This window comes from Cherax quadricarinatus, chromosome 53 (assembly GCF_038502225.1).
Source record: "Cherax quadricarinatus isolate ZL_2023a chromosome 53, ASM3850222v1, whole genome shotgun sequence".
In the NCBI taxonomy this organism is placed as follows: domain Eukaryota; kingdom Metazoa; phylum Arthropoda; class Malacostraca; order Decapoda; family Parastacidae; genus Cherax; species Cherax quadricarinatus.
In genome coordinates this window covers 10536961-10555634 of record NC_091344.1, presented here as the reverse complement: position 1 = coordinate 10555634, position 18674 = coordinate 10536961, and the positions used below count along the sequence as shown (strand labels likewise).

Sequence of the window (18674 nt, the reverse complement as noted above, 5' to 3'; positions counted from 1 at the left end):
ATTTGACGTAGCTAATCATGCCTGTCTCTACAGCTGCCGTAGCGAAACCTTTCGTGGCTACAGTTGCTGTGGCCAAACCTGGAGTGGCCACACGTGAGGGAGAGCTGAGACACATCGAAACATGTGGAACACACTTTCACACTTATTTAATCTGAGTTATTACTGAGCTATGAATAGTGAGTGTGCGTGTGTGTGTGTGTGCATACTCACCTACTTACTCACCTAGTTGTGGTTGCAGAGGTCGACTCATAGTTCCTGGCCCCGTCTCTTCGCTGGTCGATACTAGGTCCACCCTCTCTCTTCTCCATAAGGCTTTATCAAACCTCTTATGTATGGATACTGCCTCCACTACATCACTCTCCAAATTGCTTCTCTTCTTGACAACTCTATGACCGAAGAAATACTTCCTAATTTCCTTTTGACTCAACTGAGTTTTCAACTTCCAGCTGTGTCCCATCTCTGCAACATTCTGTCCCTATCCACCCTGTCAGTTCTTCTCAGTATTTTGTATATCATTAGCAAGTCTTTCCCTCCTGCCCTTCAATGTCGTCAGGTTGATTTCCCATAACCTCTCCTCGTTTTGTGTGTGTGTGTGCGTGCGTGTGTGTGTGTGTGTGTGTGTGTGTGTGTGTGTGTGTGTGTGTGTGTGTGTGTGTGTGTGTGTGTGTGTGTGTGTGTGTGTGTGTGTGTGTGTTGCGTATGTGCGTGAGTGGGATCTGGTGGTCGTTGATGTAACACATTTATCCACCAAATTACATATTTCTTTTAGAAGCACCTTGCATGTTTATCTCTCCACCACAGCCTGTATTTCTTCTACTTTTATACTGCTGATCAGTGTTTATACTGCTGGTCAGTGTTTATACTGCTGGTCAGTGTTTATACTGCTTATACTGCTGGTCATTGTTTATATTACTGGTCAGTGTTTATACTGCTGGTCAGTGTTTATGCTGCTTGCCAGTGTGTATATGCTGTTCAGTGTTTATACTGCTGGCCAGTGTTTATGCTGCTTGTCAGTGTTTATACTGCTGTTGAAGAGCTCTTGATTCAAGAAAGTGAACCTACCCTTTATTTACTGGAGTACTCCTGACTGTCTTTTATTTCTCAAAGAGCTGTATGACCCTTAATTGTATGACCCTTAAATTTAATAATAATGTTAAACAAAGGGTCGCCTGACTTTCTCGTTATAAACATTCCGAGAGTCGTACTTGTACTTTTTTGAAAAATATATTAAAATAAACATAAGGGTAAATAGATAAGCTGCTAAAAAAATCTATATCACTATTAATAATAAAAATTGAAAAATTACTGTAATCCTATGCTTAAAAAATTAAAAGATCCAATACACGTTTTGACCAAGAATACTCAGATGTTAATTAAACATGAATAGGTGGTGTGGCAGAACTAAGATGTAATGGGACAAAATCTAATGACAGTCCTCCATTAAGATGGCTACACAGTTTCACTATGATCATCCAGAGTGATTTTTATTAATCATTTTTAAGAGAAGTACTAAACCCATGTGAATAGTGGAGCAATGGAATGAATGATGGAGGCTTGATCCTCCATCCACCAGGCTAAGTAGAGTAAGTAGAGTAAAAAGTGATGTAAGAAGGCCTAGGGAAATGACTGAAAACAGATTACACTATAATAAGTATTAGTGAAAACATTACTGGTAGAAAATATAACCAGGGTGAAAACAATAAAAAATACCATAACAAATAGTCTCCAGTGCTGATAGAACAAGCTTAAGTGTTTAGAAATGCTGTGGAGGATGAAGCAAGGACTGGAGTCGTAGTACCGATGGCGACTCGGGTCCAGGAGTTACAAGTGAAGATGGTATTCGAACTTCTCGCCTTCGTCTAGAGACTCCAGACTGTGTGTTTTCAGTCATTATTCCTCGGTTTCAAGTTTCCAAGGTAAGCCTGCCCACTTACCTTCCGTTCCTCATTTACAGCGTCTGCGTCACGATTCAGCCATATCTTTTTTGAGCTAAATCTCTCGCTCTCTCAGAGCTCCGGATTTTAAGAGATTCTCTCTACTAAAACAAGCGACACACTTAATTACTTATAAGCATTCGCATACATGTAGAGTGGAATCTTAGTGTTCGAATGTACCGGACCTAGAATAAACCTCACTCTGAGAAACTTCCCTCATTTCTTCTGTCTTGCTACTCTTGCAACATTGCATAGCTCCTGATGACGCACCGAGACGTGTGAAAGTACTTGAGCTGAAGTATTCCATCCCCTGTGGCGTGTTAAGAACTTCTGTCTGCTATTGTATGCAATCTGAGAGAAGCTGTGGCTGGTGTCATATATATATATATATATATATATATATATATATATATATATATATATATATATATATATATATATATATATATATATATATATATATATATATGTATGTCGTGCCGAATATGTAAAACTGGTCAATTAGCAAGAACTCATTTAAAATTAAGTCCTTTCTGAAATTTTCTTTTACACGTTTAAAGATATATTTTTTTCATTAATGTTAATGTAAAAAAATTTAAATTTTGCCCCAAAAGAATCTTAGAAAACTTACCTAACCTTATTATAACAAGAACAATTTATTTTAGCCTAACCCAACTAAATATATTTTAGATTTGTTTACAATAATTTAATACTAAACAAACACAGTGAAATATATACTTTTCGTTAGGTTCAGAATGATTTTGGCGAAATTATTGCATACACAAATTTTCACTTGTCCTATATGGCAAGATGAGCGTTGCTATTTAAGCCAAGATCGCAAGTTCTGCCTATTCGGCACGATATATATGTATATATATATATATATATATATATATATATATATATATATATATATATATATATATATATATATATATATATATATATATATATATATATATATATATATATATATATATATATACGCAAAACTATTAATATAGTTTAGAGCATAAGAAAATATACTTTATTGGAAAATTACAAATTTGTTGTAAAAATTGTTTTGGTAACTTCTCTTGCTGAAGTAGCAGGTAATAAAGAAACTAATAATCTGACAAACTAATGCACTGGAAACAGCGCCGCAGGTTACAGGAAAACTAAATATTAATAATCTTGAGAATTAGTTCACCGAATGATATGTTAGGAAACAGTGACTTTGTTACTATCGGGTTGCACTGAATGGAAGATGTTTACAGTAAAATAGGTGGAAATAGAAGAATAGAATCGGTTGCATTCAGGTTTAGATTAGACAACCTGGATCTGTGGCAGGTTTCTTTCGCAACTCCCTGAGAAGAAATACAGTGAGATGAACACACTCATGACATTATTTCTCAGAATTTAGAAGACCATAGAAAAGCAGTAGCAGCATTAAAAAAAAGATGCAGCATTTTTTCAATTACGTAAAGTAATATGTTGAGGTATGGATATTCGAATATTGAAACAGTCAAGAATGCACTTAACATCGTGACTTAAGTGTCATATATAGAAGTTGAAATATATTGCATCGATTATAGAGTGAAAATCCTAAAGAAATTTCCCCTTTAGGGAAAAATCCTACTATTTAACCAAGTTATATATCACTTAAGTATTCGAAGTTAACCTCTTCTGCACAGTTTAAAGATTAAATTTAAGACAAGTTTGTTATCTCGAGTGACTAGGAAAGTTAGTGCTGACCATAAGGAACTTACACAAGCAAAATACAATGATGCTATATTTATGCTATTTTTCTCTTAATAAGTGGGTATAGTTATTAATAAAGTTTCTATAATTTCTAAGGGGTTTTCCTTATTAAGACAAATAAGTTTTGAATTTATTTTTTTTATTAAATGCAAAATAGTAATTATATACCTCAATGAAATTTACACACGTCGCTCAGGTAAACAGTCAGAAAATATAGTCAAATGGAGGTAATATTTCTTGAATCACATTTGATTCGACGTTGATATTTACTCGTATGGTGGGGGAGGTGGGTAGGGTGTTGGGTGGGAAGGGTATGATGGCTTGTATGTTGGGTGGGCGGGGTACGAGGGCTTATGTGCTGGGTACTGGGCTTCTCCCTCATAGTTCACCACAGCCTCCAGACCATCTCCGTTGTCCTGGTAATTGACGGTCTGCTTGCGGCCATCGGGGAGGTCCACCGAGTAACTGCCTTCAGTTCTGTAGCCGTCGCGGGTCTCAGAGTGACCGAAGTTTGCGCCGTAGTGGTCCGCTACACCATAATTGAAGGAATATTTGGGAGGCTCCTGGGAAAACAAAATTCACACAATACATTGCAGACTATATAAATATATCGAATATATTTAAAATAATAAAATTTTGCAATGATCTTAATAAAATGGTCCTAAAATACATTACTGTAACAAAATTAGCTCTTTATACACGAATATACATTAATGGGGCAGCAAATATTATTAACTGACACATTTCCTCACCTCTGGGTAGTGCGGCTTGTGGTAGTGAGATGGAGCTGGGTAGGCTGGTGGGGAATGGTGAACAGGAGCCTCACCAGCCGCCACGGCCAAAATGCAAGCAATGAGAAAAACCTGAAAATATTTATGTCATATGAAGGTTGTATGATCCTTCCAGATCCATTGACGTAACCATCAATTCATTTCCACTTCTAAATACTGCTCACTTACATGCTTCAAGAAGAAAATTTGTTCGGTACACCTCATTCTCCCCCCTTAAAAAGATTTTTTGTAATAAAGGCACAAAAGTAGGTTGTACACTTTATTTAGAATGTTTTGTCTGCAGACCAAGCGAAACGTTATTTTTGTATATTTGCCAAGCAAGTTTTCTGTATTTTACACATTATCTCTTATAATCTACATTTTCATTTTCTTCCAGCAACAGTTCTTTGGTATATTTTACGAAGAAAATGTTATGAAGAAACTGCAATCCTCCCTGCTAATCCTTGGATATCTCTCCCTTCATACATGAGTTAAACAATGCTATAACACTTTGTTTCCCCTCTAATTTATTTATCGCTTTATCAATCGCGCTCATTTCTGATATTTCCCATTTTCGGTTTGATTACAGCCTCATCTATTTCCTTCATGCTAAGTGTCAGCTCTTTTCTCATCCTAACAAATTATAATTCAGGTCTGTGCTTGAAATCACATTCTTTAACAATCAAAATAATATTCTATTTATCCTTTTTTGCCACATTTGTCTCTTATCTACCATAAAAAAAATTCCATTCATTCCGAGGAAGTAATTGCTCCCTAGGTAAAATAAACATCACAGGACTAAGAGTCTGAATGAGAAAATACTGGGAACCAACGCAACACACTGAAGACAGACAGTCATTGCCGTACCTTGAGTGCCATGTTGATGGAGTTGTGATGGTGAGAGGTGCTCTGAGTCTGGTTATATAGCGCTCCTCCAAGTGACTTTCCCCAATTATTTCTAAATATACAGGGACATGCTGTCTACAGACAGCATGTCCCTGCCTGTAGACATGCTGTATACAGATAGCATGTCAGAAGAGTCATTAGCTACAGCTGATGACTCTTCTGAGTAAGATATTACCTGGAGTTTACCTGGAGAGAGTTCCGGGGGTCTACGCCCCCGCGGCCCGGTCTGTGACCAGGCCTCCTGGTAGATCAGAGCCTGATCAACCAGACTGTTGCTTGAAGACTGCCAGGGGTCTGTTGGTAATCCCCCTTATGTATGCTGGGAGGCAGTTGAACAGTCTCGGGCCCCTGACACTTATTGTATGGTCTCTTAACGTGCTAGTGACACCCCTGCTTTTCATTGGGGGGATGTTGCATCGTCTGCCAAGTCTTTTGCTTTCGTAGTGAGAGATTTTCGTGTGCAAGTTCGGTACTAGTCCCTCTAGGATTTTCCAGGTGTATATAATCATGTATCTCTCCCGCCTGCGTTCCAGGGAATACAGTTTTAGGAACCTCAAGCGCTCCCAGTAATTGAGGTGTTTTATCTCCGTTATGCGCGCCGTGAAGGTTCTCTGTACATTTTCTAGGTCAGCAATTTCACCTGCCTTGAAAGGTGCTGTTAGTGTGCAGCAATATTCCAGCCTAGATAGAACAAGTGACCTGAAGAGTGTCATCATGGGCTTGGCCTCCCTAGTTTTGAAGGTTCTCATTATCCATCCTGTCATTTTTCTAGTAGATGCGATTAATACAATGTTATGGTCCTTGAAGGTGAGATCCTCCGACATGATCACTCCCAGGTCTTTGACGTTGGTGTTTCGCTCTATTTTGTGGCCAGAATTTGTTTTGTACTCTGATGAAGATTTAATTTCCTCGTGTTTACCATATCTGAGTAATTGAAATTTCTCATCGTTGAACTTCATATTGTTTTCTGCAGCCCACTGAAAGATTTGGTTGATGTCCGCCTGGAGCCTTGCAGTGTCTGCAATGGAAGACACTGTCATGCAGATTCGGGTGTCATCTGCAAAGGAAGACACGGTGCTGTGGCTGACATCCTTGTCTATGTCGGATATGAGGATGAGGAACAAGATGGGAGCGAGTACTGTGCCTTGTGGAACAGAGCTTTTCACCGTAGCTGCCTCGGACTTTACTCTGTTGACGACTACTCTCTGTGTTCTGTTAGTGAGGAAATTATAGATCCATCGACCGACTTTTCCTGTTATTCCTTTAGCACGCATTTTGTGCGCTATTACGCCATGGTCACACTTGTCGAAGGCTTTTGCAAAGTCTATATATATTACATCTGCATTCTTTTTGTCTTCTGGTGCATTTAGGACCTTGTCGTATCATAAATATTGATAATTAAAAGGCCACAGTAATTAGTTTTTAAACTCATTGTGCTTAAAATATAAAGAAACTTCAGAAAATTATAACTTATTGGAAGATTTAAAAAGTACTGAAGGCTCATAAGAGGAAAACTTAGTATCGGTTCGAAGAAAAGCTGACCAGCAAGGATTGGCTTTATCTCAAAATTTTCAACTCTTATTATTACAAAGTTAGAAGGAAGCAAATATAATCCCAATTCACAAAGGAAAAGACAGGAGGTATATAACAGCTACTGCCTCATGTACACAAGGAAAGTGATTCATCCCACTCTAGGAAATGTTAACTACTAGCCAAATTTACGCCATTACAAAATTTCATGCACTTCAGCCACTAAACTGCTCCTAAATCTGTATAGGATAAGCAATAAGAACATACAGTTGCTTCTTAGAAAACCCAAATGGTAATGATCTCTATATATCATAACCTTACTGCTAGAACTGATGAAAGAATGAACGGAAAACACTTATCACTCAGCAATGAAGTTGATATACTAGGAGTGAGATCTGATTGAAATAATTATGAAGGGCTTTATTGCAGATCTTGCAAATAAGGAGTATATTTACTCTCACTTTGAGTATGTCCCACTTTGTAGTTTCTCGCCTACACATTGATAATACTGTAAAGCCTTTCAATGACTTCCAGATAATCTCCATTCCTTAGTCACGAAAATCTTTATAGAAATGTTTCGTTACTAGGATTTAGGTCACTCCTAGTATCTTGGATGCCTTGCTAGGAAGATCCGTATTAAATTTCTTCATAATTATTCCAGTCAAATTTCACTCCGAGAATTCCAACATCGTTGCTGAGTGAAAAGTTTTTTCCGTTAATTTCATCAGCTCCAGTATTAACATGATGCTATCTAAAGATTATTATCTTTTCCGATATTTCAGAAGTAATTACATTTTGCTATTGCTTACTCTATACAAAATTAAGTGCAAAAGATTTTGTAGTGGCGTAAATTTGGTTAAATAGTTAGAATGATACCTTCATACCCATCCCATACCCATCCAGCAAGCGATAGTCAAAAGATTACTATGGCACATAATTGGTCCAAGGCCTGACCCCCAAAATTTTGAGAACTAAGCAGATTGCAATGTTTATTTTTGAAAGAAATAGTTTAATTTTACAAAAATATAAGTGGTTATGAGTTATTTACAATAGGCAAAGTCAAAGTATATATTCAGATTACATGGTAATTTTTTGTCTGTAATACTGTGTGGTCGAAATATTTCGGCATTTTTTCATAATTTGTGAGTGAGCTTTTCTCTGAATTTGCATTCTAGTAAGTAATGATGCAGGGTGACAATAGTCTCTCTGCCACAGTCTGCATTAGTTACGACTACATTAGCTGGTGATACAACCTCCTAGGAAGACTTACAGCTCAGCCGTAGCCCTGCAGTTGTGAAATTCAAGAGTCTGTTCATTTTTTTTTTTGATGCATCATTGACATGCAGCACCTCCTGTATGACAGAATGATGCTAGATTGACATACTGATGCCATTGTCACTCAGTCTCAAGCTAATGTCCTCAAATTACTAGGTGACACAACAAGATTGTGATGCATTCCCCCTTTGCCAATTCATTAGGCCTATCATGCATCTGAAGACAAATATGAGATGGAATCTACAGGTGTACAATGACTCCACTGTCTTTAATTCTACCATACATGCGTCTGGTGTCTGACACATACATGTCATAATTGATACTCATGGAGTTAAGAGCATTTATGGATAACAGCGATTCAGTTACAATTAAGGAATCAACCTCAAACACCTATTATATTCATGTCGTTTGGCTAGAGGTTCAAAAAAAGAATGAAGCAAACTCCCTTGTTGTACATTAGGATGTAGCTGTCATACATCGCCTGCCTCTAACTTGTGTGTGTTGAGACTGCATTTATTTCCTTCCAACTCTGTCTATTACAGAGTTGGGAAATTCGTGAGAGCCAGTACCTTCTAGTCGGCATCTCCACGCAACAATACTATGCTCAGTTTTTCCTTCCAAGAGTCTTCACGTTTTTTTTTTTTTTAAATCTTCCGACGTGCTAAAATGATCAGAACTCTTGTTATTCACGTTAACAAATTAACATGGTGATTTTTCTTTGTATTTCAAGCACAATTAATTTAAAAAAAAAAAACTATTTTTTCTACAGCCTATCAATAATTACATGATAATCACATTATCTATTCAGTGTAATATCTTCCCCGGAAGAACCATCGACCACACAAACACACACACACACACACACACACACACACACACACACACACACACACACACACACACACACACACACACACACACACACACACACACACACACACACACACACACACACACACACACACACACACACACACACACACACACACACACACACACAATGTAATAACTGTTCCTAAATATTTAGAAATGTTTAGGGAAAGTCACTTGGAGGAGCGTATATAATCAGACGCAGCGCACCTCTGAGCATCACAACTCCAGCATGACTCTCAAGGTATGGTAATGACTCTAATCTTCAGTGTGGGGTGTTGGACCCCAATAATTTCTCGTTCAGACTCTTAGTCCTGTGCTGTTTTTGTTTCCCGAGAAAGCAATGAATTCGTCAGAAAAGAATGAAGGTTTTGATATGCTAGATGAGACAAAAATGTAAAAAAAAAAAAAGATAAATAGAATAATTTGATTGGTTGTGAAATGTAGACAATGAAATATATATAGAGATTTAATGTATAGAGAAGGAAGGAACAATTTATCAGGAAGCGAAAAGGAGCTGGAACTTCGTATGAAAGAATTGAGTGCGGTGCTAATCAAACTGAAAATGAAAAAAAAAAAAGCATCAGAGATGTAGATGAAAAAGAGACATGTACAATACTTGAGTATTTTTATTATAAAAACGTTTCGCCTACACAATATATTTCTTCATTCGAAAAGAGGCAAAAACCTCACTGGAGATATTAGAAATAATCTCCAAAGTTGTACTAAGCTATTTTTGACTGAAGAAGCTTGTTGTACAGGTAAAATTTTCGGCCATAATGATACCCAAGTGTAACATATGCGTCTTGTTTTTCAACTTATTGGAATTGTACATAACTTCTAATTTGATGTCAGAGATGTATGCATTTAATAGAAAAGTTAGAGACAAAGTCTGGCTATCTTGGTTAATAATGTAAGATTGACAGAAGAGAAGACGAATAAAAGAAAATTTTAGTATCTTCATTGAAGGGAAGGGGGGAATAAGACATAATGTAAGAATTATAGCGTAAGAATAAAATGACAATACAAAGTAAAATGTATTAAAGAACTGTTATAGACAGTGTTTCCGCAAATCGTAAATTAGGAAGTCAGAGGAAGAAGATAATTATGAAACTAAAGGTATAAAGTACCAAGAAATTGTTTAGTAAAGATAACGACTGGATTGATCCTCAAGCGAAAAATTGGCTAAATACAGAAGCACTTTCCTTCTGTCTATTAAATAGGAAAGCATTAAAGAAAAATTGGATAAGATGTTTCAGCTAAATGTAAGAGTTGATGCATAACAGCATAACTTAGATTAAGAAATCAATAGTTTCCAGCATTTATGAATTTTAAAAGGCATATAATATATATTATATATTTATATATATATATTTTTAGGTCTTTCTTATTGCTTGCATTTTGGCCGTGGCGGCTGGTGAGGCTCCTGTTCACCATTCTCCACCAGCCTACCCAGCTCCATCTCACTACCACAAGCCGCACTACCCAGAGGTGAGGAAGATGTGTCTATTGATCATTAATAACAGTTACTGAACACATTAAAATACATGTATAAAAAAGAGATGACAGACTAATTTGGTTAGTTATGTATTTTAGAACAGTTTTATTAGATTCATTGCAAAATTTTATTGTTTTAATTATATTTATTAGATTTATATAGTTTGCAATGTACTGTGAATTTTGTTTTCCCAGGAACCTCCCAAATACACCTTCAATTATGGTGTAGCGGACCACTACGGCGCAAACTTCGGTCACTCTGAGACCCGCGACGGCTACAGAACTGAAGGCAGTTACTCGGTGGACCTCCCCGATGGCCGCAAGCAGACCGTCAATTACCAGGACAACGGTGATGGTCTGGAGGCTGTGGTGAACTATGAGGGAGAAGCCCAGTACCCAGCACATAAACACTCGTACCCCGCCCAACCAACATACAAGCCATCATACCCTTCCCACCCAACACCCTACCCACCTCCCCCACATTATGAGTAAACATCAATTTAGACTCACATAAGATTCGGAATTATTATCTCGATTTAACTGTTTTTTTTCTGGATATTTACCTTAGCGACATGTTTAAATTTTATGAACGTATGTAAATGCCATTCTGCATTTAATAAACAATAAATTCAAAACATATTTGTTTTAATAAGAATAAACCCCTTAGAAATTATAGAAAACTTTATTTTTGTAAGTTTTTTTTTTAGATAAAAGAAAGATCAGCATAATTTAAGTCTCATTTCACTGGGTTTGTGTTAATTTTACTTTAGTCACCAAAGACTTTGACAATTATATAAGATAATATACTGGTCTGGCGTATTTCAGCATATACTTAAGTGCAATAAAACATGGCAAGACTATAAATTTTTGCTAATTCCATGGGTGGAGAGTCCATCATAGACGAGATACATTTTAGGTTAATTAAATAAATGACTCTGAAGTGATGGTATTAAGTGTATTCTTGGCTGTTTCAGTAATTGAGTATCCATTTATCCACCTATTACATTAACTGAAGCAAATGTTGCACGCTGTTAAATGCCTAGTTATCATAGGTTTAATTAATCATATATATTTCCAACATTTATTCTGTTCTGTGATTTCTTGAGAATTTGAGAAAGTTCCATGAGTGTAGATATCATCCTTTATTTTTTCTTGCAGTTGTGAAATAAACCTGCTACATATAGTACGAGTAATCTTATCAAAACCTGAATACAACAGATTGCGCTCTTCTTCTTTCATCTTTTTTTCTTATTTTTTTTGTTTCGTCTAGTACAAGCCAGTAATACGACAATACAGATTTACTGTTTACGAACATATCATTCAGTGAACTAATCCTCGAGCTTATTAATATTCAATTTCCGTGTAATCTGGTACATTTTTTCCAACCTCAGTTGCCTGTTTAATTCTCTTATTTTTGCAAATTATCAGCCCCCTTCATTACTGCGATTTCAGTGTGAAATGCTATCTAAATTAACTTTCCTATAAACACTTAGGTTTCATAAGCATTGCCATCAGTATTTTCGGTGGAATTCATAATCAAATAGTTTTTATATGAAGATTTATAAATACAATTTGGATCTTGAAGTTGCTAAATAGTAAAGGCATATCAAGAAAGATTTCCTGGTATGGCAAGACAGACATTTTCCTTGTTCAACATGGTCCTACGGCTTTTTTTAGGGATGTAATATATATATATATATATATATATATATATATATATATATATATATATATATATATATATATATATATATATATATATATATATATATATATATATATGCAAAACATCCAAGCGCTTGGAATTTCTCTATTCTTTCACATTGGTTGCTTTGCATATTCTGAAATCACCTGTTTACTGTGATCTTATTGCATATATATATATATATATATATATATATATATATATATATATATATATATATATATATATATATATATATATATATATATATATATATATATATATACATATATATATATATAACAATAACAACACTGCACTAGCCAAGGAGTCGAACCCATGCTCTTTTGGCCCTAAGGATTGTGTGGTCTGGTGGTCTAAAGCGTCATGCGTTGTCTTTCACCATGAGGCGGGCCAAAACAGCATGAACTCGACTCCTTGGCTAGTGCAGTGTTGTTATTGACCAATACCACTTGTTCTGTGGATACAATAATATATATATATATATATATATATATATATATATATATATATATATATATATATATATATATATCTTTCTTTCTTTCAACACACCGGCCGTATCCCACCGAGGCGGGGTGGTCCAAAAGGAAAAACGAAAGTTTCTCCTTTTACATTTAGTAATATATACAGGAGAAGAGGTTACTAGCCCCTTGCTCCCGGCATTTTAGTTGCCTCCTACAACACGCATGGCTTACGGAGGAAGAATTCTGTTCCACTTCCCCATGGAGGTAAGAGAAAATAAACAACAAGAACAAGAACTAGTAAGAAAATATTAGAAAACCCAGAGGGGTGTGTATATATATGCTTGTACATGTATGTGTAGTGTGACCTAAGTGTAAGTAGAAGTAGCAAGACATACCTGAAATCTTGCATGTTTATGAGACAGAAAAATGGACACCAGCAATCCTACCATCATGTAAAACAATTACAGGCTTCCGTTTTACACTCACTTGGCAGGACGGTAGTACCTCCCTGGGCATATATATATATATATATATATATATATATATATATATATATATATATATATATATATATATATATATATATATATATATATATATATATATATATATATATATATATATATATATATATATATGCAAGGAATTCGCAAGAACAGGCTTTGTGTATATTTTGCTTGCTAGTAAGGCTGATGCATGCAGGGGATGAGATGAAAAGCTGTAAGCCTTCTCCCTGAAAGCTGGCTGCCTTGGATCAACGTGTAGCACAAGCTGCACGCCAAGGTATTGTCCAGTGTGGTGAGATTGGTAGCACTGCGTACCTTATTCCAAGGTTCGTAGCTTCGAGTCTCCTTCAGTCAGAGATCAGTGTTTATATATATATATATATATATATATATATATATATATATATATATATATATATATATATATATATATATATATATATATATACATATATATATATATATATATATATATATATATATATATATATATATATATATATATATATTTCCTTCATGGGTTTTCAAAGCCCATAAAGGAAAAGAGTATTTGACGTCATGATGTGATGATGCATACATACACAAACACACATGTGTATACCGCATATACATGTGGAACTGTTTAATTAACATATCTAAAGTTAAAAGTGAAGTAAATAAATTTTTTTTTTATAAGTGATATAACATGCTAGGTTTCAATGTTTGATAATGTACTGTGTAAGACTAGAATGTTCTAAATTTGATGACAGTAAGAATAGAAATTTTAGAATTTGAGAGCCAACATGAATATGAAGAATAATTGAGTACTTAAAGCGATGTATAAGTTACGCATTAAACAAATATAAAAACTAAGTACAAGAAATAAGAGAAATTGATAAAATGGTCAGGTAGGGATGAATGGCCCGATGACCAGTTAGCCAGTAATTAATCTTGATTCTTGGTGCTTTGGTGTGGCTACCATACTTGTAATATTCATCGGATAATTCTGCACGGTCATCGAAAAGTTAAACGAAAATAAATTGCATGAGCGACATGCAATCTATTTTCATTCCTTCACCAACTCCAAAATTAAAGCCTTATTTTTCTAAATATCATCATCCGTGAGTTCAAAGAATTAGTTGATATTTGTTATCGCTCACCCCATACCAATTTAGAGGCAGTTTGGTGATTATACATCTGGTCGTCAGTATAACTTTTTGGTTCAACTGACAGCGCCTTCCACTAATATCGGAAGTACCCGGGTTTGATCCCCACATAAGTGAAAACGTTTGACATGTTTCTTTACATCTGTTGACCCTTTTCACCTAACAGTAAATCATTATCTGGGTAGTATGCTGAGGTCAGTGGTCACCTGCGGTCATACCTGCCTAAGCTCTTGGGAGTTAGCGTGGGCTGTTACCAAGCACCATGGCTTGTTGTAGTGTTTTAGAATCTCAGGTTCATGTGTTGAAGAAGGAGATTCTACTTCTTCAGGAGGAAAATAGGAAGCTGAAGCTTCGCATAGATGAGTTTGGGAGCGAGTGTGAGAAGGATTTAGCTGGTAAGGAGGAAATGGTCACCAGCAGTGATAGTGGCAGCCGCTTTAAGTGGCAAGTGGTTCACAGTTCAGGAAGAAGGAAGATGAGGAGAGTTAATAGAGAAGATGTGAAGGTAGGAAATCGATTCTCTGTTCTCCAAGACGAGTGTACTTCAGTGGTTAGTGAGGTTGAAGGTACCACTGATTCCCCTGCTAATCAAGGTAAGAATATTTTAATTGTAGGTGATTCTCAGGTAAGATATATGGACCATGCATTTTGTAACAGAGACAGAAAGGTCAGACAGAGAGTGTGTCTTCCTGGAGCTGGTGTTGGTGACAGAGTCAGCAGATTGGATAATATTATGGCAAGTAATGGGAACAAGCCCATTATCTGTCTTAGTGCTGGGGGTAATGACATTGGGAAGGGCAGGAGAGAGGAGCTGCTGGATAAGTACAGATCAGCCATAGAAGTAGCTAGGTCTAAGGGAGGGATCCCAGTCATTTGTAGCATCTTGCCTAGAAAGGGAGTGGGCAATGTATGGATGTCTAGGGCAATTGGTATAAATTGCTGGCTTGACAGGTACTGCAAGGAACTTGCAATCCCATTCATTGATAACTGGGACCTATTCTTTGGCAAGCGTGATATGTATTCAAGGGATGGGGTTCATCTCTCTGAGGATGGAGTGGTTGCATTAGCCAATTCAATTGAGAGGGTAATTGATCACTTGTCTAGGAATTTAAACTGATAGATTGTAGAGGTATGGATGTTTGTGGGAAACAATCAGGCTGCAGCATAAGGGTTAAAAACAGCAGTTATTACCGGGATACCTCAGGGATATATTTAAAAGACAATATTTAAAATGAAGTTGCTAGTAATGGCAAACAATTGATCAACAAACAAAGAAAGATAGAAGACGGCAACGAGTGACTAGCTCCCTTAAGGTTTACTATACAAATAGTAGGAGTCTAAGAAATAAGATAGATGAGCTAAGATTACTTGCAAGTGCAGGTAATATAGATATTATTGGTATAACAGAGATCTGGTTCAACCTGAAAAATAGAGAAATGCCTTCTGAATGCAACATACAGGGTTATAAACTATTCCACACTGATAGGGTCAACAGAAAGGGTGGAGGAGTGGCGATGTATGTCAGAGAAAATTTAAATTGTTGTCTTAGACATGATATAAGATTAGAAACATCGAACACAGAATCTGTTTGGCTACAGTTTCTCGAGGGACGTGACAAATTCATCTTGGGTGTGATTTATAGGCCCCCAATCCTTGATAGGGAGTGCAGTAAGCTGTTATGGGATGAAATTCATAAGGCATTTAGGTATGAAAATGTTGTGATAATGAGAGATTTTAACTTTATACAAATTGATTGGAACAATATGACAGGAAATCTTGAGTCTAGTGACTTTCTTGATACGGTTCAGGATTGCTTTTTAGAACAGGTTGTGACAGAACCAACTAAAGGAAACAATCTACTTGACTTGGTTCTTGCCAACAAAGATTCACTAATTAATAATCTTGAGGTTAATGATGAGCTTGGGGAAAGTGATCACAAATCACTTAGTTTCAATATATCGTGGAATTACCCAGATAACTGCAGTCAAATCACTGTTCCAGATTTTCGCTTGGCCGAATTCATGGGACTGAAAAATTACCTGGGTGGGCTAAATTGGGATGTCCTGACTATGTGTCAGGTAGGTGATCTTGGTTGCCAATATGACGTTTTTCAGAGCATAGTTCTTGCTGCCCAGACAACTTTTGTTCCGAGTAGGGAAATTAGATCTAACAAAAATGACTCCAAATGGATGAACAATAGATTAAAACATCTCACTGGTCAAAAGAGGGGCATATATAGGCGTATCAAAAGAGGAGATGGGCAGTTAAGAAATCAATATATTCAATTAAAGAGAGAAATAAAGAAAGGAATAAGAAAAGCAAAAAGGGATTGTGAAGCTAAGGTCGCAAGGGATTCAAAGACTAACCCAAAAGGGTTCTTTCAGGTATACAGAAGTAAGATTAGGGACAAGATTGGCCCATTTAAGAGTAACTCTGGTCAGATCACTGACAGTGATAAGGATATGTGAAATTCTCAATACCTACTTCTTCTCAGTTTTCACCCAGGAAAATACTAACGATATTCCTGAAATAATAGATTATGTAGAACAGGATAATAAACTATGTGACATGGTCCTCAGACAAATAGAGAAACTAAAACCTAACAAATCCCCAGGCCCTGATGAACTGTTTGCAAGGGTGTTAAAGGAATGTAAAGAAGAACTTAGCATACCTTTGGCTAATCTTTTTAACATATCACTACAAACTGGCATAGTGCCTGATAAGTGGAAAATGGTAAATGTAATACCTATTTACAAGGCAGGTGACAGGTCCTTGGCTTCGAACTATAGACTAATAAACCTTACCTCCATAGTGGGAAAATTTATGGAATCAATAATTGCCAAAGCAATTCGTAGCCATCTTGATAGGCACAGATTGAATAATGAATCGCAACACGGTTTTACAAATGGGCGTTCCCGTCTTAGGAATTTACTAACTTTCTTCACTAAGGTGTTTGAGGAGGTAGATCATGGTAATGAATATGATATTGTGTATATGGACTTCAGTAAGGCTTTCGATAGAGTTCCATATCACAGGCTATTGAGGAAACTTAAGGCACACGGAATAGGAGGAGAGATTTTTTCCTGGGTAGAGGTATGGCTGACAAATAGGCAGCAGAGAGTTTGCATAAATGGGGAGAAATCAGAATTGGGGCACGTCGTCACAAGCGGTGTTCCTCAGGGGTCAGTGTTGGGCCCGTTGTTGTTCACAATTTACATAAACGACATATGTGAAGGAATAAATAGCGACAAAAACAAATTTGCTGATGACACCAAAATAGGCCGCTCATTTCATTCTAATGAGGACACTAGAGCACTCCAGGATGATTTGAATACACTGATGCAATGGTCGGAGAAGTGGCAGATGCAGTTTAATATTGACAAATGCAAAGTTCTAAATGTTGGACAGTTAAATAACCATGCCACATATAAACTAAATAATGTAGATCTTAATACTACTGATTGCGAAAAGGATTTAGGAGTTCTGGTTAGCAGTAATCTAAAACCAAGTGCATTAGTGTTCGCAGTAAAGCTAACAGAATTCTTGGCTTCGTATCTAGAAGTATAAATAATAGAAGTCCTCAAGTTGTTCTTCAACTCTATATATCCTTGGTTAGGCCTCATTTAGACTATGCTGCTCAGTTCTGGTCACCGTATTACAGAATGGACATAAATGCTCTGGAAAACGTACAAAGGAGGATGACAAAGATGATCCCATGTATCAGAAATCTTCCCTATGAGGATAGACTGAGGGCCCTGAATCTGCACTCTCTCGAAAGGCGCAGAATTAGGAGGGGTATGATCAAGATGTATAAATAGAAAACAGTAATAAATAAAGGGGATGTAAACAGCGTGCTGAAAATTTCCGGCCAAGACAGGACTCGCAGCAATGGTTTCAAGTTGAAAAAAATCAGATTCAGGAAGGACATAGGAAAGCACTGGTTTGGTAATAGAGTCGTGGATGAGTGGAACAAACTCCCGAGTACAGTTATTGAGGCTAAAACGTTGTGTAGTTTTAAAAATAGGTTAGATAAATACATGAGTGGGCGTGGGTGGGTGTGAGTTGGACCTGACTAGCTTGTGCTGCTGGGTCTGGTGCCTTGCTTTATCCTTGAGTGGAGGTGACCAGTCTGGGGGGGTCATTGGGCTAATCCGGGGTGGGGACATGGACCTGCTCCGCATGGGTCAGTAGGCCTGTTGCAGTGTTCCTTCTTTCTTCTTATGTTCTTATCTAATTGTTGCGAGTCGCATCCTGCAGAAGAGGATCAGAGGACCCCAATAGCATTATGCCAGATATAATGGTTTTATTGGGTTATCCTAGGTTTCTAAC

At 36.7% G+C, this 18674-nt stretch overlaps 2 protein-coding genes across 2 annotated transcripts; one reads left to right on the top strand and one right to left on the bottom strand.

Annotated features, from left to right (window-relative positions):
* Nucleotides 1-3852: 3852 nt before the first annotated feature.
* Nucleotides 3853-5323, bottom strand: LOC128692241 (cuticle protein 7-like). The gene is made up of 3 exons (XM_053781317.2): nt 5312-5323; nt 4427-4537; nt 3853-4237 (listed from the first exon to the last, which is right to left on the bottom strand). Exons 1-3 carry the CDS (start codon nt 5321-5323, stop codon nt 3941-3943), a joined length of 420 nt encoding a protein of 139 aa, XP_053637292.1. The 3' UTR covers nt 3853-3940.
* Nucleotides 5324-5436: 113 nt separating this feature from the next.
* On the top strand, nt 5437-11014 carry LOC128692272 (cuticle protein 7-like). Its single transcript, XM_070096257.1, has 4 exons — nt 5437-5513; nt 10072-10144; nt 10406-10516; nt 10718-11014. Exons 1-4 carry the CDS (start codon nt 5437-5439, stop codon nt 11012-11014), a joined length of 558 nt encoding a protein of 185 aa, XP_069952358.1.
* Nucleotides 11015-18674: the final 7660 nt, after the last annotated feature.